This window comes from Phalangium opilio, unplaced genomic scaffold, assembly GCF_054372755.1.
Source record: "Phalangium opilio isolate 3A_F unplaced genomic scaffold, DU_Popi_V2 ptg000537l_1, whole genome shotgun sequence".
NCBI classification, from domain to species: Eukaryota; Metazoa; Arthropoda; class Arachnida; order Opiliones; family Phalangiidae; genus Phalangium; species Phalangium opilio.
The window spans coordinates 365,285-391,268 of record NW_028324243.1 but is presented as its reverse complement, the minus strand read 5'-3'; the positions used below and the strand labels follow the sequence as shown (position 1 = coordinate 391,268).

Genomic DNA, 25,984 nt, shown 5'->3' with positions numbered 1-25,984 from the left:
CTGATTTTCATGTGTCCAAGATTTATCCTTATTGGATGTAAAATGTCGTCTGCTTTACTGTATATTCGCTATGCTTGGAATAGTGCTTCAATAATTCGTAAATTTTAATTTCAAAACAAGTTGGGAAAACCAAATTTTTACCTCTCCGTGTCGAGAAGATTATATAAACTTAAGTATCCAATGAAAACGTCGACCTTTTTGCCCTCATCCTTTCCCGTGCTTTGCGCTTCCGCATTTCATCCTTACTCTCAACATTATCTTCCTCCATTTTACATACAAAAATCAAATACTCACAAAAAGAAGCGGCAAAAACCTTCTGGCTCTTTACAACCACTTAATTTGACTTAATATCCAACTTCCAAGCACAAATATTCACTGGTAGATAAATTGACAACCTTTAAGCAAAGAAAAATTCTGTAGAATGGCTCCCGCAAATTTAAAAGGTCTATTTTCAACTAGGTGGGCGTATCTGATTAGATTTAGAATATATATTTTTGAAATTTTTGGTCTTACTGTTATCTACACCTAGATGGTTTTCAGTCAAACAAACAAGGAGCATAAACACAATAGTGGAAGCTTCAGTCTTATTTAAAACATGTAAAACAATTATCATCTCTGCAAATTGCTTACACATGTCTTTTTTACCAATGCCTAACCGTTTGGATTTTTCTAAAGCAATCTTATCTTAGCACCAAAAAATATTTTTTGATACAAAATAAATGTTTTATATTCTTATTAAGAATAAAACAAGAGGATAAAAAAGGTCTGTCCTCTCGTAATTTTTTAAGCTTTTATCATGATTACTCTATACAACAGTAACAAGGAGTATAAACCCAATAGTGGAAGCAGTTTTTTCTCGAAACAATCTCGCTTATGTTTATCCTCTCAAGACTTCGCAAAAAACGTATGACTCCTACGTAAAATATTAATAGACAGGCAAGGATTCATAACATTAAAGAAGGAGCGCAATATTGTCCATATTTTCATTTCATATACAGAGAAAAGAAATTATTATGTTTCAGAGAGGAGCTTCCCATTTTGGTTGTTGTTTTGAAAAATATATCGCAATGCACGGGCCTTGATTGATATCGGAGGCAATGAATGAAATATATCACAATGCACGGGCCTTGATAGATATAGGAGGCAATGAAGGAAATATATCCCATGCATGGGCCTTGGTAGATAAAGGAGGCAATGATAGCCTCTCTCTTTGCACGAGAGGTTTATCTTTAAATAAATAAATATAATTATTTTTAATTATTTTAATTTTCAATAATTAACATTAATAATAGTTAAATCGTTTAAAATTATATAAAAACGTCTTGGTTTGGACCAAGGCCGAAAAAACAAACGATATGTGTGAGGTTTATCAATTGACTGAAGTTTCAGATATTGAATTTTTTTCTAGTTATTTTTATACACTCAATCCTTAATCAATATTTAATTCAATCAACTGATTTTACTGTTAATCGACCTAGTCCCTCTAAATTAATTGAAAAAATTACATATCTACGCTTTTTCAAGAACAATTACATTTTCCGAAAACATTTTATCGTGAAATTAATTTATCATGTTGAGGATGCAGTATTGAATATTTGAAATGTTCTACTGGATGTCTAAAAAAAGCATGCGAACTTTGGCATAACTCGAATGGAAAATGTAAATATTTGATCGTGGATGCCAAACAAGGGTGTTGCGCGAATTTATACATTTAATATCGTATATCGAAATGCTACATTTCTATTGTCGCCTCTTTGATGGTAAAGTTGCACTGGAACTTCCTTTTCCGTACTTAAGAATTTCTTGGTCATAACTCAGTCTATGGTAATATTGGCCGAGTGTGTTGCGACGGCTCAGATGACCCATACACTGAAACCCCTGGTGATTATAAAATGCCATATATTGGGAAAATAGAGGAAGGGAGGGGGTGTCGGAGTTAAATGTGACCTTCTTGGCATAACTAGTAATGAATGATGTGTTTAACCATATTATTTCCGCGGGAAATGAATATAACAAGTCTGAGACGTATTTCTGTTTATGTGATCTTTACCCTTTACCAGAAGAAAATAGGGGAAGTGGGTAGCCGTAGCCTTGAGCCATACAAGTCGTCCAGTGATTCTCACTTACAATGGTCGATTCCCCTACCACCCTTAAAATTTGAATCTGGCCAATCGGCGCGAAGCATAAAATAGTACCAGATTTCATTGCGAACGCCACCATGTAGCGAACTGTGGAACTAACTTGTGTAGTCTGCTTATATTTCTGCTGTGCTTCAGTTTGAGTTAGGGTTACGTCAGGCAACGGGTTAATGCGGATATTGGTTTAATTAAGGACGAAAATTCGGTTATTTAATAAAATGAATGTCGTTAAGAGTACGCAGTGTGATTTAACGTACAAGGAAACTACCGATAAGAAAACTCAGGCTGTGTTGAAAGGAAAAGTAAGATCTACCCAAACCAATCCCAATATTAAAAATCAAACTAGGGTTGGTACTGGTAATTGGGAACACTTTTTACAAATCTTTGAATAACTTCGGTGGCGCTAACGTTAGACACCTGAAACTTTCAGGACATGAAATATGATTCTTTAGACACAATTCGCTATGATTTCAGCTTTTTAACTCTTTTAAATTTTGCACAATATCCTATTTCCAAAACCCCTTAGAGGAACCCAAATGTGAACAGTCGCTGGTAAATGTAAACACCCTGACCCTAAATAGTGAACGCGGGACCCAATTGGGAACACCAATGTTAATCTAATGGGAGGAATAAAAATAGGCCCTAGGAAAAAAGCTACCAATACGTAGGGCCTAAATTCATGCACCTAGATTAAAGTTTACGCAGATTTCATAAGTAATAATTGGATAATATAGTTGAAAACCATACCTGAGTCAAAATGCTCAATAATACGTTGAGAAGTCACATTTTATTCAGTCCCTAGCATAACAGCTGACTCGGTTTGCCGTTTTCCCGCCCAATAAGTAGTGGTAGCTACGGCCCTCTTACGGATAAATTGATAACTTTACTAAAGGCGCGAAATTTGAGTATTATTTTGGGTAAATGATGTATTTTGAAGTTAATATTATCCGAAAGTAGGTTTTTTATACCACTGTTACGTTTTATATTTAAGTAAAATAGCTTAAAAATGATTCTAATTAACATTGATATGTCGTGTTCACATTTGCAATTTTTACTTGGTTTTTTCCAACTCTATTTTTGAATCGAATTCCGAATCGAACTCAGAGATTATAATATCAATTTTATAGCGAAAAACGTGATCTATCTAATGGTTAAAGTTTTGTTATCGTGGGATTATTGTAACTCTTGCTAAAGCTTATTCCCCGATGGTACTGTATTAAGAAACACCTAAAATTGGCATCAACTTAAGTTGATTAGACCGAGTTGGTGCGTATATTGGTCCGTATCTTTCATCCACGTATTCCTACAATATTCTAACCATTTTTATCGTAATCCTCGATATTCAATCTACAAATTGAGCCCTTTTAAAAGGAGTTTGACCCGCTCAAAAATTAGTTACAAAATTTAAAAGAAAAAGTGTTCACATTTAGAATCGTTCCCAATTACCGGTACCAACCCTACAACAACTTGGATACAGCTTTATTACTTTTAACTCTTCCCTATCACAGTTTAAAACTTTGGACAAGTTAATTTTTTCCCTGGAACTTAGAAATACCATTGTATTTAAAAATAAAGACATATTTTAAAATAAGTTATGAATTTAGTACTTACCACTCGATTCCAGCCTCTGCCATTCTGCCCGAGTGCCTCACTGCCTGTAGCAGACGCCTCTAGTCAGTTGGAAGGCGTAGGACCGTACTGTCCACAGATTCACGTCACTCGTGTGTTAATGCGCGTAAAAATCCTATCTCTCTTCACCCCCACGGGGAGGGAAATGGCGCGAAAAATCCGTAAACGGGACGCCTCGCGAAGTTGCCCAAGCTACCCACTTCCCCTATTTTCTTCTGCCTTTACCACACAGGGTAAACTTTAATGCTTTGTCTTAAGTAGACGACATTCACTCTAAACGACAGTCTTATCAACAACTTAAAACAGATTTAAACTTCTTTTGGTGCAAACTTGAAAATTTTTCAAGCCAGCAACAATTAAAACTATGTCGGTCAAGATGCTCACAAGTTAGTGAGCATCGACACGAAATCCCTTCAAAATAATTAATTTCATGATAAAATGTTTTCGGAAAATGTAATTGTTCTTGAAAAAGCGTAGATATGTAATTTTTTCAATTAATTTAGAGGGACTAGGTCGATTAACAGTAAAATCAGTTGATTGAATTAAATATTGATTAAGGATTGAGTGTATAAAAATAACTAGAAAAAATTTCAATATCTGAAACTTCAGTCAATTGATAAACCTCACACATATCGTTTGTTTTTTCGGCCTTGGTCCAAACCAAGACGTTTTTATATAATATCTGTCGCTTCAGTCTTAACGTAAATAAATTTTGAGTAATTATGTTTTCTTTACCGCTTATTATTATGTCCAATTACGATAGTCAGAACATGTATCTAGCAGGGCCCGAACGTTGCACCTTCCGCGTGTTAGGCGGACGAGATAACCACTACACTACACATACCTGGTAATACTGAGATTCCTAAGAGATCTAGCTAATTATTATGTCCAATCACGATGGTCAAAACATGTATCTACCAGGGCTCAAACCCGGGACCTTCCGCGTGTAAAGCGGACGTGATAACCACTACACAATGAATACTTGGTTATTCTGAGTTTTCGAAGAGATCTAGTTTATTTTTGTGTCCAATAACGATAGTCAAGTCATGTATCTACCAGGGCTCGAACCTGGGACCTTATTATTATGTCCAATTACGATAGTCAGAACATGTATCTAGCAGGGCCCGAACGTTGCACCTTCCGCGTGTTAGGCGGACGAGATAACCACTACACTACACATACCTGGTAATACTGAGATTCCTAAGAGATCTAGCTAATTATTATGTCCAATCACGATGGTCAAAACATGTATCTACCAGGGCTCAAACCCGGGACCTTCCGCGTGTAAAGCGGACGTGATAACCACTACACAATGAATACTTGGTTATTCTGAGTTTTCGAAGAGATCTAGTTTATTTTTGTGTCCAATAACGATAGTCAAGTCATGTATCTACCAGGGCTCGAACCTGGGACCTTCCGAGTGTAAAGCGGACGTGACAACCACTACACCATAGATACTTGGTTATTTTGAGTTTTCGAAGAGCTCTAGCATTATTATTATGTCCAATCACGGTGGTCGAAACAAGTACTTCTGTAATTAACTAAAATTAACATACTTAGACTTAATTGTTTCTGATTAGACTAGCCGATCGCACACCCTGAATACTTCATTGTTAAATTAAGAGTATTCCGAAAAGTAACTTCGCTCTAGTTTTTTAGTTAGAGGTGGTTAAATATCACGAAAAACCCCATGTTAATCTCCATAGGAAAATTGGTAAAAGCATGTGAATTTTGCTTTAACGTTACTAAAGAGTATCAAGTCATATCTGCAAGGGCCTACCGGCCCTGTAGAATAAAGTTATACCTATTATCTTCTCAAACTTTGCTAATATTGACGTTTAAATTGAAGCGTACCCCTCTTACCCGATTCTTTTAAAATTTTGGTATATATATAGAAATCGTTTCCCTTGTAATAGTAAGGAAAAAGCGCAATTGCGAAAACCATTGGTGGCCGATCCCACCATAGGGAGGCTAGACGTTTCTCTGATCGCCTCGTATATCCTAAAACCAAACGATGATAATGGAGTAGTAGCCAATGATACAGATTGGTGTATGTGGAATAGACGGAAGACCATCCATTGGTCTTCCAGTAACACACGCAATAGAATAACTACTTCCGTTTCTCCAGAGAAGCAAAGCAAGTCGCTGTTATCCTTGTGACAAATGTCAGAAGCGTCCATCCAGGTGTGAGGAAATCCATGCTGAATGTACACTGAACTGAACAAATAGCGTTAGAAATTGTATGGCCTTAAAGTGCCCCTCCCTAAACCAATCTTTTCTATAGTACAACTATGATTTTAAAGTAATTGAATTTATATTTCCGAAATATATTTTGCCCATTTCGTTGATAGCCATTATTGGTAATTATTCCATCAGGAAACGCGGCAAAATTAACTAAATACAAACTCAAAAATTAATACAACTTAACTTTAATTTGAAAACTTGTTTATCTAAAACTTAACTGAACTCCAGACGCTGGTTAATATCAATAATACGAACAAATCCAATTAGGTTTAACAAGTACCGTAATTAATTTTGATTCGGGGAAATTTAAACGAGTACTTTTGCAAGTTAATTTCAGTTGACACTCATCGGACCCCCAGAAAAAAACGCTTTCCCGACTCTTGAAGATTAAATTCAAATAAAGCTTATCAAAAAAAAATTGCTCTAGCTCATTCTTATCTTAAAGGTGAGTTCATACGAAGTTCCAATTAAGATATGAAAGAAGCAGAGGTACAAAATATCCGTTACGGTTGCTTCAAATATTTATCTTATGTCGCGCTACAATTTTTGTTCCTTCTTTACTTACCTACTTCCGGTACAAGGTACGAGATTGAAACACCCAACATTTGTCTTGATTCAAAATTAAACACTTTTATGTTGTATTACTTTATTAATTCTTTGAAATAGTAATTTTCAAAACGGAAATTCGGTTTAAGAATATATAAGAGACAACATAAGTTCATAAGATATGTTCCATTAGTTTGTCACGAAGAGACGTAGGTCTAGGTAGTGTCATACTTATGGAACATATCTTATGCAGACATGACACTATTGGAATTGATTACACCACACTAGAATCAGTTGTCTCGTTATTATTACGTCTAAGTGCATCTGGTAAGTTAACGAAACCCATACCGTTAGACCCGACACTCTGCTGGGATCCGCGACTCTCATTGTTGAGGTCATAAGATCGGCTTCGAGACAAGCTTTTGTTAATGGTTGTTCCGTTACCCCTTAGAATCAAAATTGGGGTTTCCGCGCAGAAAGTACTTGTGGTTTGGATGCTAGCGCGCCTACTTGTACCAATGTATGATGTTGGGTTGGTACGGGTATTAGAAGTACTCTGAAAAAATCAGGATTCAATCAGATTGCTTCATTTTAGGGAACCCGCCACCAATAACAACTTACTTGACTTACTGATCTCGGTTTTGGTTTCGGTTTTATTCGTTTACAAAGGCTCAGTATGGTCCATTGAATTAGATCGACTATTTTTTTGTTCATGGCCACTTGAACAACAAAGATAGCAAATCCCTGTAAATTAGTAATAAGAAAAAAACTAAGTGTAGTCAGTAGTTCAAATTAGCTCTCAGTAGCATTACGTAGAATAGGTAATTTCATGCTTATGGAACATATCTTATAAGTTTATGCTTACACTTACCTGAAGTGAATTCAGAATCGTAAATACGTAAGCTCCAGTCAAACAGGAATCCTTCCAGAAAAGAAACCCGAAACTCCATGTTAATCCCAGCAAAGGAATTAGGGTTAACGCGGCATAAATCCATTTTCTATATTTATATATATTAAATTGCCATCATGACCTCTAAATAACCTTGAATGAAAACTTATAAATACCTAGCGGCTTTCTTATTGTCAGTGGCTTTCTTAGAAACCACAACAGCCGTCCATAAGGTATAAAATAAGGCTATGAAGTTAATCTACAATAAATTTGAATTATTAAGACTTGATTAGGTTTAGCAAACAACCGCGAACCATACCGTAAAGGCTAGCGCACACCTAACGTCATCGGACGGACCGCACGGATCGCACGCATCGGATAATTTTCTTCAACTGCGCACACTTAAATTCGGAGCATTCGGATTTCCGAAATTCCGAACGCGCGTACACTGTAAAAAATAACCGTACTGTCTTGTACCTTTAAAGGTATTTTTCAATGCATCCCCAGACGTACCTATAAAGGTACTACAAAATACCGTTGTGTAAAGGTACTACAAAATACCGTTGTGTAAAGGTACTCTGAAATACCTCTTGAAGAAGGTACTTTTGAGGACTACAAGGTATTTTGTCATCCCGTAATGGGTATCATTTAAACCTCAACAAAGGTCGGAATAAAACTTTCAAATTATGAAAGGTACTCCTTATTACCGAAAAGTGTACCTGTTAACACTCAAAAAGGTTCGAAAATATACTTTTAGTGGTATTTTGTGCTACCGAATAAGGTGCCAAAAAAAACCCACAAACAGGTCTAAATTATACTTTCGCGCCATCAAAAATATTTGCGGCACATTTGAAACTGGTAAACTTTCCTTAATTACCGCGGGCTTGAATCATTTTCAGACATGGTAAGCTATACACCACTTCGATGTAAAAGAGACGGAAAGACACGAGAGTAATATTTTCCTTCCATCTCAACTTTTAGTGTCTGTGTTGTGGGCTTACGGGATGAGGGTAAAATTTTGCCTTCCATCTCGCCTTTAAGTGTCTGCGCCGTAGGCTTGCGGGGTCGTGAGAGTTCGCGTAGTAAGCAAGGGATTAACCACTCTACATTTCCCGATACTATATTTATCTTCTCCTTGTTAAGGAAGGTGTGATACTGTTATAGTGTTAGGGTAATTCAGGGTCACATATACATGGATATTTTCTGAATGGCGACTGAAGGCGTAAGCTCGGATTCAAACCTTCATATTAACTATGTATGCCTTATATCATAATTGTATTGCCTTTAAATGATGTAACGTATGCTAGTGTACATAGCTGTCAAAGAAAATAATTAATATTAATTATATGTAATTAAATATTTAAGAAAAACCACTAGCTAGGAAACTTGAGATTGAAATTGAAATCTCGGGTAGAAAACCACTACCCTATTCTACCCTACCGAACCTATTCTTTATGGTTATTAATCCAATAGAGATTTCTTCTACGCTGCCATTACTAGTGCTACTGGTGAAGTAAACAGTTAGTGTTAAAGAATTTGGGCTTGAAGTATTATATCATGTATTTTACTTTAGTAGTGTTAGTTATAATTAGCACGCCGGAACTAAAAAATCCCTCTAAAGGAGTCTGTTAAGTCCTTTTCTACTTCCAGGGTACGATAACATACCACCAGAAGCGCATAAACTCTAAAAGGTTTCATTATATACCTTATATTTCCAAAATACCCCTTTCGAAATCATTTAATACCCGCACAGTGAGACAACTAATAGAATACGTTCATGGGTACTAAAAAGGTCGCGGAGGTATTTTATAGTACCTTCAAAATACCTTTATTTTTAACAGTGTATGAGCAATTGAGCATGCGCGTCGGAATACTCAGGAATTTTCAAAATGCGCGAAATTTCAAACTAGGTTTACCATAGTGGCTATAGTTGTTAAATTACTAACCGGAAACACCTTTCAACTTGGAATAATGTGGTAAACCTAGAAAGTTTTCCTAATCTTAAAAGAGCGCCATTTTATGTTTCATCAAAACATAATTTGAGCATTCGTTAAGCGATTTTTGTCTTAGCTCCGTACGGACCATACGGATTGTATGCCCCTATCGGGAATCCTCGTCGGCATTGCCGACATCCGATGCGTACGATGCGGACAAATGAGCGCGTTCTCATTTGAAACAATGGTAATAATAATAAAATCCGATGCGTGCGATACGTGCGGTCCGTCCGATGACGATAGGTGTGCGCTTGCCTTAATTATCACTAAAACAGGACCAGTGAAACTCCATATCATAACATTATCGACTGATAACCAACAACTGCGAAATATCAAGTCTTTTGGTCAAGGGTCAATGATTAGGCCTAATTCTTAATAATTAAAAAACATACTGTTTTTTGGTACCATAACTCTTAGGGCTGATAGCAGCACTAATACCGACAATAACTAAAGGCATACCTGAGAAATCAACCCACTGAAGTCAACTTCCGGAAACGAAGTTTATATAAACAATAAACTTACCATATCCGCACAAGTAATACCTTTCGGTAAAGGGTCTACGTGGTTGAAAAACAACACACAATAGAATATAAATATAAACAGACTCGAGGAACATCCAGAAGAACGCGGCCAAGAAAAAATAGTGCATCAAACCAGCGATAATTGAACATAAAACCTACGCCGCAAATAAAACATTTACGCTTCAGTATTCGTAAATTAATCGGGATTTAGGACCTACTATGTTTTGTGTACGATCCAATCCAACCAACAGTATAATTTCTGATATGAGTAGACATATTGAGAGGTTACGATGTATCATGTTGCGAATGCACCATAACTGCTTAAAGAAAGTGGTCAACAGAATGCAAATGGTCAAGGCAACAATGGACACGATGGAGCCAACAAACGTGATGACCTTTAGGTTCATTTTGTTTGATTCGGACATCCCGTCCAAAACCCCGTGTACGTCCATCAAGACGGCAAAATTGGTCAAGTGGTCGCAAGCGCAAGTAGTGTGGGTCAAGTTACTGTCCACAATCGAGCACCCATCAATGTCCCAGTTTTTAATATGAAAATTCCAGAATGCGCAAACGGGATTTTCGGATGATAGATTTTTGTGAGTCACTATGAATATGACGTTTTTCGATAATTGTATCGAGATGGTTTCATTTTCCACCAAGTTGATGTTTAAAACAGCACTGTTGACCTTTGTCCGGTCAGTGTGATTCGGCAATGAACTATAACAAGCATACGCCTTTGCGCATTACAAATATTTCAACAGCTCTAACCATAACTTACCTTCCATGACGTGCTAGTAAAACCTCTTGCATATTTTGTAAACTAGTGAACAATACAAAAGTGGAATTCGATCCATTCATTCTTGGTATATCATTCTCAAACCCGGATTTTAAGGTTAGAGACGATTCTCGGGTCGTAGTTACGTCCAAAGGGAGCACCAGGTCTTGGTCTTCATACCAACCCTTTTCGTGTTTGATGGCTTGCAACAAAACTTTACCCTTGATGACTGTACGAGTAGATTCTGCTGTGTCATTCATAGCGTGTATTAATGCAAATCCAACGGAATTGAAGGTTTTCAGTAAAGATTCCGCGGTTGTCACTCTGTCTTTCTAATAAAAAGAATAAGATCTGAATATATCAATAAGGCCTACAGGTCCGTGAAAATACCTCTTGTAAATCAGTCCACTTTTCCGTTGAGTTTAAGAATGTATTCATGGTATCAGTTACCGAATCCGTCACATTTTCAACTACATCCAACCATTCGTTCGAAGTTAAGTTACCATCTTTGATCAATAAGGATGTTACATTTTTCATGACGTCTGTAATTGAGATGATGTCCCCGCCAGTGTTAGCTTGAGAAGCAGCGTTTAAGAATGTACTGTACATTCCTGTTACGTCCGACGTATTTAGCTTAGTTATAAAAATGGAATATATTTCGATGGTTTTTTAAGCTTTGGTTTTTCTTTCTCATACCGAGTTAAGTAACTTGTCAACGGATTTAGATCGGCAGCCGCTCAGATCCGGTGTCCTTGGAATCCATTTACCATTGGTACTGTCGCAAAACCACACAGCGTTTCCTATATCATCTCCTGGACACTTTTGCACCACTTTACCATCGCAATTATATTTCCAAGTCAGACCACGTGATTTTGTTTCGTTACAACATACAATTTTCGTGGTTTTATCGAACAATGGTTGTTCTTTCATTTCAGTTGTTACGGACACTGTGGTACTAGCAGCCATAGCGGTGATCTGAAATTCCATTATCGCAAGTAGCGTTCCAAGTTAAGCCACGAACATAAATGGTTTCGCAACATACGGGTGCCGTTATTGTGAGATCTATCGCTGCAGAGAGCGTTGTGGTGTCCTGAACAGGTATCGTAGTTTCAAACGCAGTGGTTCTATTAAACATCTCAGTAGTTTTGACAATTGATTCAATGTCCATGGTGGTATCGGTTGAAACGTTAATAGTGGTTGTTTCGTCTTTTGGTAATAATAAATCAGTGGAAACGTATTTCAACCTAAGTTGTATAATAATCCTAAAACTGACCTGTGTCATCCAAAAGGCAGTAAAACGGCAATAAGTTGTTGTCGAAGGTTTTACGGAAGAATTGATGTGTTCCACTATCACTTTGTATTATAACTCCAGCACTCAGTTCAAGAGTCCTGTTGTTATAAATTCATAAAAAAAAACATTTCAGCTTTAAAATAAGGGTACACGTTACTCGTTTTTGCAATGCAAGCCCAATGACCAAACTTTAATGTTTTCGTCCTCTGCAAAAAGTCCTTTGGTATCCGACACTATTCTATTCGTATCAGTTTTAGTCAGGCAAGCTAAATCTCCATTTCGATTTTTACATGTCTCCCTCGCGTCTGACCACGTTTTAAATTCGGAGAGAACTATATACACCACAAATGAAACACTTTTAGACAAATTAAGATCCAGTCGGAATAGGCTCCCCGTAGTTTATTTAAAAAATAACTAATTATTAATTCTTACACGTTAACTTTAATTTCTGTTTAACAACATCTAAAAGATACAACGCGCAAAAGGTTCGTTAGTAGTACAGAGAAGTTAAAAACGACGAGAACCAAGATTTCGAACAATTACCTGAATGACCACAATTGAAAAACAATAACGATAACAAGACAACATTAGGAAGGTACCAGAATGGTGCCATTTCTTCCCATTTATCGCGGCACTTTCCTAATTATTCTTTTAAAAGATGGCACTCGGTTATTGAAAATTTATCTACGCTATTTCCAAGTTTAACGAGAATATAATAATTACCTGGTGTTAGAAGCTCGTCTCGTACTCCGTTATGTTGTCAATTTTGAAATTGTCCTAACATTTCATGGCCATCAATAAAACAGCGCAATATGAATTTCGTTATCGAAAAACATTCTCTCCCCTAAAAATAAGTTCGCATTTTACGAACTTTTCAAACCAACTGTCAAAGCAATCTACAGTTTCAGGCACGACGATTTAGGAGTCCAGTGTTAAAAGTGCTTATCCAATCCCGAGCTAATACCGTGTACATCCAACCCATAGCCAATTTAGATAAGCCTGAAATCATAATTTTGATTGCACCGCGATAGTAGTTAATTAAAACGAAGTTAAGCCTAAAATCATAATTTTGATTGAACCGCGATAGTAGTTAATTAAAACGAAGTTAATCTGAAACGGTTCAATTTTGGCTTAAGACCCGTTTCTCTTTTGAAAAAGTTCAATTTTGGCTTAGCAACTGTTACCTTAAATTTGTAAAAAGTTCAATTTTGGCTTAGCAACTGTTACCTTAAATTTGAAAAAGTTCAATTTAGGCTTAGCAACTGTTACCCTAAATTTGAAAAACTTCAATTTAGGATTGACAACATTTACCCTAAATTTTGAAAAATTCAATTTAAGCTTAGTAAATGTTACCCTAAATTTGTAAAAAAAGTTCTATTTAGGCTTAGCAACTGTTACCCTAAATTCGAAAAAAGTTCAATTTAGGCCAAGCTACTGCACCCTTTATTTGAAAGAGTTCAATTTAGGCTTAGCAACTTCTCCATCATGAAATGAACCATACGAATATTATTTTTCGCGCCCATTTACCCAGAATTCCGCGTAAAACATCAACGCCTGTCACTTTGGATTAACTAACTTCGGAAGTATGGGTTTGTTAGTAACAGACGCTTCATGATTGCGCAGTTGATTTCTAACCCCTAATTACCTTAGGGTTCCGATAATATTGATTTTTATCTTGAAGTAACACATTCCGCGTAACCCTAATCAAATAAACGTAAGCAAAAATCTAAGTATATCAGAGTTTAAACAATAGTATCTTACCAAAATCTGTAGGTTCAATTGATGTAGCATTAACCAGAACTCTATCTAACATATCTTCTACATTATCTTCACCAGGAGAGAACTCCGGTTGGGGAACCATGTCCTCCCGAGTTAATGGTACAAGATGATGACTTCCAGAACCGTACTCTTCAGAGTCACGGTACGAGTGTTGAGATTTCAAACTTAAAAAAATAATTTTAGCGTCTGCAACAAAACCACGAAATTCGACCACCGTATCTAAAATAATCACCAAACCAAACAAGGGCGCAAAATTCCGCAAAATCATCTCGAATTTGAAAAGTTAAAAGCAATGGTAAACTTTCTATGAAATGTGCTTTTTGGACTCTCGTAAAATGTTTTGAAGTAGTTTATTTCTGCGAGCACTCCGATGACAAATGAAACCAAATGAAATTAAAAACCCACCCCCTTCAAACAACTACGGAAGAAAATAAAAGCATTTATAACACCTGGTTTTAAATATTTCGACGTGCTAATTACTCAAAATGTAAAATGAAAATGATTATTTTCAATTGTTCAGTTGTCTCTAACTTCTTTCTTTATTTTTTTTCTTGGGCGCGCTTAAAAAAGGATCGGTTTCAATATGGAGAATTATTGAATTCTACAGGGCCGGTAGGCCCTTGTAGATATGACTTGATACCCGTTTGTAATGCTAAACGAAAAAATCACCTTTTTAGGGTTAGCGTCCCAAAGAAAAAGCATTACATTTTAGGGATATTGTCATATGCGATACGGAAAAACTACAGCGAAGTTAGTTTTCGGAATACTTTCAAATTAACAAGCATTTACTAAATGAGAAACTTACCAGTTTAGTTTTTAAATAAATGAAGTCTAATTTTTGTAATTTAACTAATCAATTATGCCTTGAATTCCCTATTTCATAGCAGACGACAGTAAGAAAGTTTATTTCATAGCAGACGACAGTAAGAAAGTTTATTTCATAGCAGACGACAGTAAGAAAGTTTATTTCATAGCAGACGACAGTAAGAAAGTTTATTTCATAGCAGACGACAGTAAGAAAGTTTATTGGGAGTGTCTATTCTCACCCCCGGGTGGAAATAGCCTACGCGCTATTCTCACCCCCCCCCCCCGGGTGAAAATAGCTTATACGCTATTCTCACCCCCCCCCGGGTGAAAATAGCTTATACGTTATTCTCACCCCCCTCCCGGGTGAAAATAGCTTATACCCTATTCTCACCCCCCCCCCGGGTGAAAATAGCTTATACGTTATTCTCACCCCCCTCCCGGGTGAAAATAGCTTATACCCTATTCTCACCCCCCCCCCACCACGTGACCTCCCGCGTAACGCCATGCGGCCGAGATTATTTTGGTCATTCCTTTGGTTGAGAGGTAAGCGAACTGTTTTCATATTGTTCTTCCCTAAAAATTTTGTGTTTTATTTGTATACTCTTGAAAGTAATAATTTATATTAGTCCATATTACTTATTACTAATAATCTTAATATATTTTAGTGTATTTAATATGTTATATTTATATTATTTTATCAATTTATTGTTAAATCCTTTCAAGAAAGGAATCATCATGGACCAAGCCGCAAAGGCTTAGGTCCACGTGGTTTTTTCTTGCTAGCACAGTAAGCACATTTACCAAAATCATGCCCAAATAGACTAGTTAGCTTTTAATACGTTGGAAAATACCATTTTCGATTTCATTTAGTTTTAGTAATAATTGGTTGTTTTGTTAAGTTTGTACTGTTTAACTAATTTATATTTTTCAACTTATTTCATTTCAGATTTCTCCAGCTACTGTGTTTTTCCCTGCGTTTCGTTGTTGTTTTTGGACGAGCTGTTTTGAGGACGTTCAGTTGCCTTGAGGACGTTTAGTTGCCTTGAGGACGTTTAGTTGTCTAGGGGAGGTTTAGTTGTTTAGTGGAGGTTTAGTTGTTTAGTGGAGGTTTTGTTGTTTAGTGGAGGTTTTGTTGTTTAGAGGAGGTTTTGTTGTTTAGAGGAGGTTTTGTTGTTTAGAGGAGGTTTTGTTGTTTAGAGGAGGTTTTGTTGTTTAGAGGAGGTTTTGTTGTTTAGAGGAGGTTTTGTTGTTTAGAGGAGGTTTTGTTGTTTAGAGGAGGTTTTGTTGTTTAGAGGAGGTTTTGTTGTTTAGAGGAGGTTTTGTTGTTTAGAGGAGGTTTTGTTGTTTAGAGGAGGTTTTGTTGTTTAGAGGAGGTTTTGTTGTTTAGAGGAGGTTTTGTTGTTTAGAGGAGGTTTTGTTGTTTAGAGGAGGTTTTGTTGTTTAGTGGAGGTTTTGTTTCTGTTGATTTCGATTTAACAATGTCAAATTCTACTTTTTATAGCTCTGCTGTTGGCCCTTGTCCAGCTCCTCGTGGATTGGTTCCTGGCAGCAATCCCTTGTGGGTACCGCCAAGGACCTCACCGGCTTCTGTGTTTTGGAACCCTACTTTTATTGCTAGAGATGATGCCGCTAATTTCTGTTCTTCTTTATTGCAGGAATTTTCTGATGACTTTGCTGTAAGGATGGCTGTTCCCCGAAGAGTCGCATACCGAGGATCTTTCCCTTATCGGTATGGAAAGGTAAGTCATGAAGCTGATAATTCTTGGCCTGATGCTTTACTTTCTTTAAAGGTTCTTGTTGAACGTCAGCTTGGAGTGGCGTTCAACGCCGCTGTGGTCAACCTCTACCGAGATGGGCAGGACTCGGTAGATTGGCACTCGGATGATGAGCGTGGAGTCCACAGCACCATTGCCTCTTTGTCTTTTGGTGTAAGTAGAACTTTTAAATTACGTTCTCTTCGTTCTGGTGTCCCTGGTGTAAATGTTTCCTTGAACCCTGGTTCACTGCTTGTTATGGAGGGCACATGCCAACGGGTTTGGCAGCACTGTGTTCCGAAAGAAGCATGCAAGTCTGTGAGACTCAATGTAACTTTTAGGTATATGGGTAGTGCTATCTGTGGTCCTATTCTTCGTAATCCTGTCATTCGTCGTGCTGTGTCTGTCCCTTTGCCCATTTCAGGGCTTTCTGCTGTTGCCTCTCCGGAGGTACCCTCTCCTGCCGCTGCCTCTCCGGAGGTGCCCTCGCCTGCCGCTGCCTCTCCGGAGGTGCCCTCGCCTGCCGCTGCCTTTCCGGAGGTGCCCTCGCCCGCCGCTGCCTCTCCGGAGGTGCCCTCGCCCGCCGCTGCCTCTCCGGAGGTGCCCTCGCCCGCCGCTGCCTCTCCGGAGGTGCCCTCGCCCGCCGCTGCCTCTCCGGAGGTGCCCTCGCCCGCCGCTGCCTCTCCGGAGGTGCCCTCGCCCGCCGCTGCCTCTCCGGAGGTGCCCTCGCCCGCCGCTGCCTCTCCGGAGGTGCCCTCGCCCGCCGCTGCCTTTCCGGAGGTGCCCTCGCCCGCCGCTGCCTTTCCGGAGGTGCCCTCGCCCGCCGCTGCCTTTCCGGAGGTGCCCTCGCCCGCCGCTGCCTCTCCGGAGGTGCCCTCGCCCGCCGCTGCCTCTTGTTGGGGATCTCGCTCTGTTTTGGTTTGTTGTCCTTCCCTACCGTCTGTAACTAAGTTACAGACAGTCTTTCCTCTTTTTTCATCTCTAGAAGAGTTTCCTCCTTTGCCTTTAGCTTCGGCCCCAGTCTGGGTATCGCTTTCTTCCCGTTCTTCTCGCCCGGCCCCGGTTTCTTCTCGCCCGGCCCCGGTTTCTTCTCGCCCGGCCCCGGTTTCTTCTCGCCCGGCCCCGGTTTCTTCTCGCCCGGCCCCGGTTTCTTCTCGCCCGGCCCCGGTTTCTTCTCGCCCGGCCCCGGTTTCTTCTCGCCCGGCCCCGGTTTCTTCTCGCCCGGCCCCGGTTTCTTCTCGCCCGGCCCCGGTTTCTTCTCGCCCGGCCCCGGTTTCTCCTCGCCCGACCCCGGTTTCTCCTCGCCCGACCCCGGTTTCTCCTCGCCCGACCCCGGTTTCTCCTCTCCCGACCCCGGTTTCTCCTCGCCCGACCCCGGTTTCTCCTCTCCCGACCCCGGTTTCTCCTCGCCCGACCCCGGTTTCTCCTCGCCCGACCCCGGTTTCTCCTCGCCCGACCCCGGTTTCTCCTCTCCCGACCCCGGTTTCTCCTCTCCCGACCCCGGTTTCTCCTCTCCCGACCCCGGTTTCTCCTCTCCCGACCCCGGTTTCTCCTCGCCCGACCCCGGTTTCTCCTCTCCCGACCCCGGTTTCTCCTCTCCCGACCCCGGTTTCTCCTCGCCCGACCCCGGTTTCTCCTCTCCCGACCCCGGTTTCTCCTCTCCCGACCCCGGTTTCTCCTCCTCGCCCGACCCCGGTTTCTCCTCCTCGCCCGACCCCGGTTTCTCCTCCTCGCCCGACCCCGGTTTCTCCTCCTCGCCCGACCCCGGTTTCTCCTCCTCGCCCGACCCCGGTTTCTCCTCCTCGCCCGACCCCGGTTTCTCCTCCTCGCCGGACCCCGGTTTCTCCTCCTCGCCCGACCCCGGTTTCTTCACTTCCGGTCTATTCTGTTTCTATAAGTAATCGCTTTGATTGCCTTTCTATGGATATTATTGATGGAAGTTCTGGGAAGTGTTCTTTTGTTTCTCAGCAGGGTGCCAAGAAGAACTCTGCAAAGACGAAGAACTCTGCAAAGAAGAGCTCTAGGAAAAACACCTTTGTTTCTTTTGAAGATGCAACTTTTCTAGGTGGAGGAGAGGATGAATCCAACTGCCACCTGAAGGAAGATTCTTCAAAAGTTAGCAACTCGCCAATGAAGGAAGCAAGCCTGCCAGAAGCTATTTCAGTAGGAAAGGAATTTCCTAGTTTTAAGGATTTTGAAAGAACATTGGCCAAGTGGAGTGAAAGTAATAGCCACCCTTTGACTAAGCTCAGAAGCCAATTAGCAGGAGGTGAGTATAAATCTATTATATATGTCTGCAAGCATTATGGGGAAGTTAAAACCAAGAGTAAAGGCTTAAGGCCAAATCAGCAACACAATGCACGAAACTGCTTATTTAGATTTTAAGTTGCACGTAGGGGGTCTTCTTATCACATTAATTCTGCAAATCTTGTTCACAACCACCCTGTAAATCCTTCAATATTTGATAAATATCCACAGAATAGAAAATTAGGTGAAGTTGGGGAAAATGATGCTAAATTGTTGTGTGGTTTGCACGTACCAACCTTAAAAATTAAAGAATATGTTTCTGATAAGTATGGTAAGGTGGTCACTTCAAAAGATATTCAGAATTTAAGAGCGAAAGTCAAGTTAAGTAATGAAGGAGGCAGAACACAGGGACAGATTTTAATTGACCAGTTGAAGACACTCTTGCCTCAAGATTCTGTAATTGATATTTGTACTGACGAAAACGATGAGTTGGAATATGTGTACTTTCAAACGCCTACCATGCGAACATCATGTGAAAAGTTTCACGATGTTCTGTTTATGGATGGAACGTATAAGCTAAACATAGAAGGGTTCCCTCTCTATGTAATTTTATGCGAGGATGCAAACCTCAACGGTAGACCCGTTTCCTATTTCTTTGTTAGACGAGAAGATAGTGAAACTCTAGATAAGTGCATTTCCAAATTTGTCAAAGTTAATAGTTGTATTAGAGAAACTAAAGTTGTCATGGTTGACAAAGATTTCATTGAAATGAATCTAGTTCGAAAACATATTCCTTCTGCGCAGGTTTTGTTGTGTACTTTTCATGTTCTGAATAATTTTAAACGCAAAGTGAATCAATACGGTCAAAATAAGGATATTAAGAGGGAATTAATGGTGTATTTAACGGGTATGGTTTATTCTTTTGATCAAGACAATTACGAATTACAGAAAGAGAATTTTAGATTAGTTGCTAGTGATGAATTTTTCACGTATTTTCAAGTAAATTGGGAAAGTTGTAAAGAGAAATGGGTTATGTCTTATAGAAAGGGGTTAAAGTCTTTGGGAAACAATACTAACAATTACGTAGAAAGCCATAACAGTAAAATTAAACATTACCTTAATTCGCGAATGAAACTATCTGAAGCTATTGGGGAGTTAATTAAATTTGAAAAGAATATAGAAAATGATATGGCTTTTAAATTATATAAAGAAATTAAAACCACTATTGATACAAGGCGCGTTGATAGCTTGCATGTCCAAATTGCTGAGGTTTGTTCGGTGGGAGCGACAAGAGTTGTTTATTCGCAACTTTGCAAATTGGAAGCGTTACAGAAAAACTATGAGTTTGATCAATTAAAGTTAGAAGTTAGGGTCTTTAAAGGTAAAGGGGTAACTAAAACCTATTCCATCATTAATTTGGTGGAGTGTTCTTGCTCATTTAACATTAATTTTGGTCTTCCTTGTTCGCATATATTTTTTGCAAGAAGAGAGAGTTTAGCAGATATGTTTAGTGAAGACTTAATTCTGGCAAGATGGAAGAAAGCCATTATATTTGAAAATGCTCCTGGGTTAGAACTTTTACCAGTGACTGTTACTAAATTCAAGGAGTTGAGTAGGGTTTTAACCAAGAATCAAAAATTTAACAAACTTATCATTTTAGCAAAGCAAGTTGTCGATTTAGCTTCTAGTGGGGGTATGTTAGAATACCGGGAAATGTACGAGTTTTTATCAGATGTTCTTAAAGCCAAACAGTTGAATCAAAAAATATTATTATCTAAAGGTAAAATTTCTAACAGTACGAGAAACTCTAATTTAAGTGTTAGTAGTCAGGATGGTGTGGGTATTAGTAAGGGTGATGATGTGGGTGTGGGTGTGGGTATTAGTAAGGGTGATGATGTGGGTGTGGGTATTAGTAAGGGTGATGTGGGAGATTCCAAATTAGAGGGTGTGGGTATTAGTAAGGGTGATGATGTGGGTGTGTCCGAATTAGAGGGTGTGGGTATTAGTAAGGGTGATGATGTGGGTGTGTCCAAATTAGAGGGTGTGGGTATTAGTAAGGGTGATGATGTGGGTGTGGGTATTAGTAAGGGTGATGATGTGGGAGATTCCAAATTAGAGGGTGTGGGTATTGGTAAGGGTGATGATGTGGGAGATTCCAAATTAGAGGGTGTGAGGATGGAAGTTTCTAGAAAAGATCTTAATGGGGGAGAGACAGGATTAGAGGGGAAATCAAAGTTAAATGTATTGGGAAGGAGTAAAAAGGTACCAAATTTAGTAGAGGGTGGGGATGATGTTGTGAAAAGAGATTTTTACGAAATTAAAGAGTCAAATTTAAAATATTCTGAAAATTGTGAAGCCCCAAATCCCTGTCAAGATAAAGATTGGTTAGAGGAAGAGGTAAGAGATTTTAAGATGTTAGTTGATTATTCTTGTTCTTCTAAAGAATCTATTTTGAACAATCCTGTTTTAGCGATAATTAGTCATGAAGATGGGGAAAGTTTTACGAATAGTTTCAATGTTACAAATCAAGGTTTGGAGAGGGTAAGTTTTGATAGTTCTGTACCCGTATCGCAATTTATAAATATTGATGAAGATGATGCCAGTAAACCATTACATAATTGTAATATAGATTCTTTTATCGCAAACGTAACTAAAACAGCACCACTTTCATTTGAGGGCGTTGAAAGCTTTAGTAAGTCATCTGCACTATTGCCATTAGCTAGAAGCTCACCCAAGATTTTAGAGGGCCACAATTCCGAAAATATTAATGTCAGTTCGGGTCTAGATAAATTTAAAACAAGTAATCTAGTTATTAAAGCCAACCCTAAGTCCAAAATTTTAAAATCACCTAGATTAGTTACAAGTAAAAGGATGAGTCTAACAGGCCTTAGAGACAAATTAAAAATACCCATTGTTAAAAATCGTAGAGGTAGAAGTAAAAACAGTAAAAAAAGCAGAGCCACGTTTTCAAAGACAGGTTATAAAACTCCTATAGCTAGTCAGCATAGGGTTAAACGGAAGATAGACCAACCGCCTTCGCCTGCCAGAAATATTAAACCTAAATTAGATACAGTAAAACCAATTAAGTTAGATAACCAGAAGCCAGGAAAACATTGTACTTCTGTTACACAGGAAATTCAGGAAAGGTTAGGAAAAATGGATAGTTATTATTGCAATAACATAATAGAGAACTTTTGTAGTTTATTAGCTACGAAATTTCCTAAAAAGAAAGGCTTTCAACTAATAGGTAGAGGTTTTAAGTTAGGATTTGAAACATTTCGAATAGATATGATACAGGTAGTGCATTGTATAACAGCTGGACATTGGTTAGTAGTGTCGACAGTTGGATGTCCTGAGGGAACTGTACGCGTTTATAACACACTACCAAATTGTTTCACGACTGAAGTCTATTACCAGATTTGTAGTATCTTAAAATTTAAAGGGAAAAAGTTAAAGGTAGAATTTGTTAGCGTACAAAACCAGTCCGATTGTCATAGTTGTGGTCCTTTATCACTTGGGTATGCGTATGTTTTGGCAGCAGATTTAAATCCCAGCTCAGTTAGATTTAACAAAACTGAATTAAGAAAACACATAAAATCATGTTTGGAACAGCAAAAAATTCTAGAATTCCCTGAAACAGTGTTTGAAAGGCCCGTAAAAGTGAAAGATGTTGTAATTAGAAAAACTGAAGTAATTGAGCTGTATTGTACTGATGAGTGTAGGCAAACTTCAGCTTATTTTGAAAAGGTAACTCATCCCTTTTTTAAAAAGGCGTTAAAGAACATGATTTTATGCATGGTTTGTAAAAATTGGTATCATCAAAATTGCAAAAACGTTGATGAAAAGTATTTTGAAAAAGGTTCCCCAGATTTTTTTGTAGTTTGAGGTGTAAGCAGAAAGGTTATTTGAAGTAACAAAACATTATAGTATATTAATTTATAGTCACACTCTAATATAATTTATAGTCACACTCTAATATAATTTATAGTCACACTCTAATATAATTTATAGTCACACTCTAATATAATTTATAGTCACACTCTAATATAATTTATAGTCACACTCTAATATAATTTATAGTCACACTCTAATATAATTTATAGTCACACTCTAATATAATTTATAGTCACACTCTAATATAATTTATAGTCACACTCTAATATAATTTATAGTCACACTCTAATATAATTTATAGTCACACTCTAATATAATTTATAGTCACACTCTAATATAATTTATAGTCACACTCTGATATAATTTATAGTCACACTCTAATATAATTTATAGTCACGATCATAATATAATTTATAGTCACGATCATAATATAATTTATAGTCACGATCATAATATAATTCATAGTCATAATATAAACAGTGAATAAAAATAATTATTTCGTGTATCCTTTTAATGGATACACGAAATAATTATTTTACCAGCATCTTAATTAAACAAAAAGTGCTTTAGTAACTATCTTTAGAACTGGGAACTTAATCTCTCAGGATGAAGTGGCTGGTTCTAGGGATAGTATATGCTAAAGAATTTTTTTTTCATTAAGAATATTGATATCAGAAGGAAAAAGTATAACATTTTGACTTTTTGGTATCAATCTGGGTTTGCTCTCGAAAGTGTGGCCTCCCCGTGGCGAGAGTGGAAACACTTGATCATTAGTTATGAACAAGTGGCTAACAACACAATTTAGTTCTACTATTTATTTGTATGTTGCCTACTACCAGAAGAAAATATCTTCTTTTGCTTCTACTAAGCGGAACAATTTTAAAAAAACCCAGGAATTTTTTTTTAAAAAAAGTTTAAACCTGTTGCATGCAGCTTTAATAATTTTTACTATTTTATAGTTATGTAAACTAGTTTGTAGTACTGCAAATATCTCTGATAAATTTCACAAATAGTGAATGGAACTGGATACTATAAATTTGGTAAATATTTTTATGGTGGGAACTACCTAAATTTAAGTTTTTGGAACTTGACTACTAAACTACTATTAATTTCAGCAGAATTTGGCTTGATTATTTATAATTGTATATCTTAAATTATTTACAGCTTTCAACAGGACTTATGAAATTGTTCCTTGGTTATGAAGAGTAAGCGGAAAACCTCATCAAGATATTCATATTGTAGACGATAAAATAAAATATTAAGGGTGTGGTAGTATATTTTTTAATAACATTAAGAAAACACGGCATGAATAATTAACTCGTCTCAATTTTAATCTTACTCCAATTCCTCGACATAAATACTACACGGATTGTGTTCAACGCCTGTATACAACCTCTAATAAGTTATGGCAACGTCTTCTACCAGAATACTAATAAAACCAACATGACAAGACTGGACTCCCTCTCCACTAAGTGCGCAAAATTTATAAGCAAAACAAGCAAATACTCTACGGCCACAGACGCGAAACGAACGGCCAATATTGCCTCCCCGTTATACAACTACCATCTTGACTTACTGACGTTCATGTACAAAATAAAATATAGACTGTCCCCCGATACAACTCTTGATTGGTTCACTGAGAACAACAATATAGAAAGAACAAGAGGAAACACTACCAATTTTACAAATGAAGCTTTTGACTCCAACTTCAGAGACAAAATCGTTAAATTTCGAGGCATCAAGCTCTGGAACAATCAACCCCATCAACCCAAAAAACCCTCCAGAAATACAAACTAGAAGTTCAAAAATATATCAATATTAATTATACTTTAATTTTATCTACCATAATAGAATTTTATTTACTTTAATTTAAAACAGACTGGACATCATTGTAAATAAGATCTTATCTTAATGATTGCTCCAATAAAAAGCCTTTTATTATTATTTATTATTATTATTATAATCTATTTTGTACTTTCTTATTTATCATATCTAATAAAATAAATATTGTCCTTTCACTAAGTTATTACCGAATATAATTGCACATTCCGATTAATCTATCGCAGCGCTCTCTCCTCAATGTTTTAAGTTAAATATTCAAAAAGGCGTTTTAAACGCAATTGTTTAGCTATTTAGAATAGAGAGCTTTCAGTTGGAGGAGGAGCTTAGTCTCGTGACATAATTTACGCTGCCATATTGGTGGGTTTAAAGCAGGAATGAAGCTGATCCCAACCAATATTGCTACCAGAACAGCGGCAAGACTTGGGAAGGTGTGACGTACTACTATCCCATCTGAAAGCTCTATAATGACAATTAGGCCTAAACATGTCAGGGAAAATCATAATAAAAGTCAGGGAATTTGAATCTTAAAATTTCGTGGTAACCCTGAACTAGTCCAAATTCAAAAGTACCTGACATTTAACATAATTAAAAACAGTAAGGTAGTTAACTATAAAAATTTCATGGTAAATAATTTAATTTCTACACTATTAACTACTCGTCCAAAGTAGAAAAATCGAAGCAGGTAAGTTTCTCATTTAAGAAATGCTTGTTAATTTAGAAGTATTCCGAAAACTAACTTCGCTATAGTTTTTCCATATGGCCTGTCACAATTGCCTTAAAAAACCGAAAATGTTTTAATGCTTTTTCTATGGGACGCTAACCCTAAAAGGTGTGACTTTTTCTTTAACATTACGGAAGGGTGTCATGTCATATCTACAAGGGCCTACCGGCCCTGTAGAATTAAATATTGATCATATTTTTATAAATATGTTTAAAAGTTCTAGTCTACTCTCGAATATACAGGGTGTTTTTGAAAGGTCCTTTCAAAAACACCCTGTATTATATACATGCTGTAAAACTCCAATAATTCGTAATTTTAAATTATAAAATTTACATAACATATGTTTGAACCTATAAATTGATCATTTTTGGACCTATAAATATCCTATAATTTTGGCGTTTCAGACCTATAATACCCATTATTTTTTGTGCACTAAGCGCTGGGAGCCCTGAGTGTTCAAACAGCCCTGACCCAGAGATTTTCTGACCTATTTGTGTATCCCTCCCACTGGACCCTGGTATGTAGTTAACAATGAGCAAAGAGACAGAATGATATGACGTTGATAGCTAACACGCCTATCAGCATCACAAAAGTGTTTTCAACTGCCAACCAGAAAGGTGAAACATCCAATAAATTTATGTGTCTATAGGCCTATAACGATCTTTTTATGCATTCAAAAGTTCTCCCAACATGAACAGTTTCTATAGTTTAAATATAAAAGTTTTTACCAAAATGACATTGAGTGTCCAAAATAATACTAACATGGTCTAAAGTTAACCTATGGTGTCCAAAGTTAGCTTTTGGTAAGTTGTTTTAGGTTTACTAGCCTTTTGTGAACTTATCGTAATAATTTCCATATTTATAGTGCGTAATCTTTAAACGTATGGCTAACTTATTGAAAATTATAAAATAT

At 37.6% G+C, this 25,984-nt stretch overlaps 4 protein-coding genes and 3 long non-coding RNA genes across 7 annotated transcripts in view; 4 read left to right on the top strand and 3 right to left on the bottom strand.

Moving 5' to 3' along the window:
* The window catches only part of LOC149588658 (uncharacterized), a 422,944-nt gene that overhangs the window by 220,930 nt on the left and 176,030 nt on the right, over nt 1-25,984 (top strand). The gene's annotated exons all lie outside the window — the stretch shown is intronic.
* LOC149588665 (uncharacterized) lies at nt 6,852-7,719 on the bottom strand. Its single transcript, XR_016379875.1, has 4 exons — nt 7,623-7,719; nt 7,429-7,555; nt 7,179-7,301; nt 6,852-7,113 (listed from the first exon to the last, which is right to left on the bottom strand). It is a non-coding gene; the product is annotated as an uncharacterized LOC149588665 (long non-coding RNA).
* On the bottom strand, nt 7,613-12,735 carry LOC149588664 (adhesion G protein-coupled receptor L2-like). Its single transcript, XM_089862061.1, has 13 exons — nt 12,571-12,735; nt 12,460-12,489; nt 12,185-12,359; nt 12,010-12,125; nt 11,779-11,942; nt 11,433-11,711; nt 11,127-11,369; nt 10,740-11,068; nt 10,180-10,678; nt 9,963-10,116; nt 9,833-9,899; nt 9,534-9,762; nt 7,613-7,705 (listed from the first exon to the last, which is right to left on the bottom strand). Exons 1-13 carry the CDS (start codon nt 12,638-12,640, stop codon nt 7,613-7,615), a joined length of 2,448 nt encoding a protein of 815 aa, XP_089718187.1. The 5' UTR covers nt 12,641-12,735.
* Nucleotides 15,496-16,482, top strand: LOC149588663 (uncharacterized). The gene is made up of 2 exons (XM_089862060.1): nt 15,496-16,342; nt 16,404-16,482. The coding sequence occupies exons 1-2, from the start codon at nt 16,092-16,094 to the stop codon at nt 16,480-16,482; spliced, it is 330 nt and encodes a 109-aa protein (XP_089718186.1). The 5' UTR covers nt 15,496-16,091.
* LOC149588662 (uncharacterized) lies at nt 16,874-17,800 on the bottom strand (the record flags this gene model as incomplete). The annotated part of the gene is made up of 1 exon (XM_089862059.1): nt 16,874-17,800. A coding segment is annotated over one exon (927 nt), but the record flags the coding sequence as incomplete, so codon positions are not given.
* LOC149588661 (uncharacterized) lies at nt 18,288-20,803 on the top strand. Its single transcript, XM_089862058.1, has 3 exons — nt 18,288-18,636; nt 18,754-20,733; nt 20,781-20,803. The coding sequence occupies exons 1-3, from the start codon at nt 18,288-18,290 to the stop codon at nt 20,801-20,803; spliced, it is 2,352 nt and encodes a 783-aa protein (XP_089718184.1).
* LOC149588660 (uncharacterized) lies at nt 21,302-24,531 on the top strand. Its single transcript, XR_016379792.1, has 2 exons — nt 21,302-23,548; nt 23,673-24,531. It is a non-coding gene; the product is annotated as an uncharacterized LOC149588660 (long non-coding RNA).

Excerpts from the sequence above, each read along its gene's own strand:
- LOC149588664 (XM_089862061.1), bottom strand. The coding sequence starts at position 12,640 with ATGGCACCATTCTGGTACCTTCCTAATGTTGTCTTGTTATCGTTATTG. Across the intron at positions 11,943-12,009 it reads CTGCCTTTTGGATGACACAG|ACGAAACAACCACTATTAAC; the intron begins GTCAGTTTTAGG and ends TATTACCAAAAG. Across the intron at positions 9,763-9,832 it reads AGTTATGGTACCAAAAAACA|TTGTTGGTTATCAGTCGATA; the intron begins GTATGTTTTTTA and ends GATATTTCGCAG.
- LOC149588663 (XM_089862060.1), top strand. The coding sequence starts at position 16,092 with ATGTCAAATTCTACTTTTTATAGCTCTGCTGTTGGCCCTTGTCCAGCT. Across the intron at positions 16,343-16,403 it reads CGAGGATCTTTCCCTTATCG|GTTCTTGTTGAACGTCAGCT; the intron begins GTATGGAAAGGT and ends CTTTCTTTAAAG.
- LOC149588661 (XM_089862058.1), top strand. The coding sequence starts at position 18,288 with ATGGATATTATTGATGGAAGTTCTGGGAAGTGTTCTTTTGTTTCTCAG. Across the intron at positions 18,637-18,753 it reads CAGAAGCCAATTAGCAGGAG|TTGCACGTAGGGGGTCTTCT; the intron begins GTGAGTATAAAT and ends TTAGATTTTAAG. Across the intron at positions 20,734-20,780 it reads GGGAGATTCCAAATTAGAGG|GGTGTGAGGATGGAAGTTTC; the intron begins GTGTGGGTATTG and ends TCCAAATTAGAG.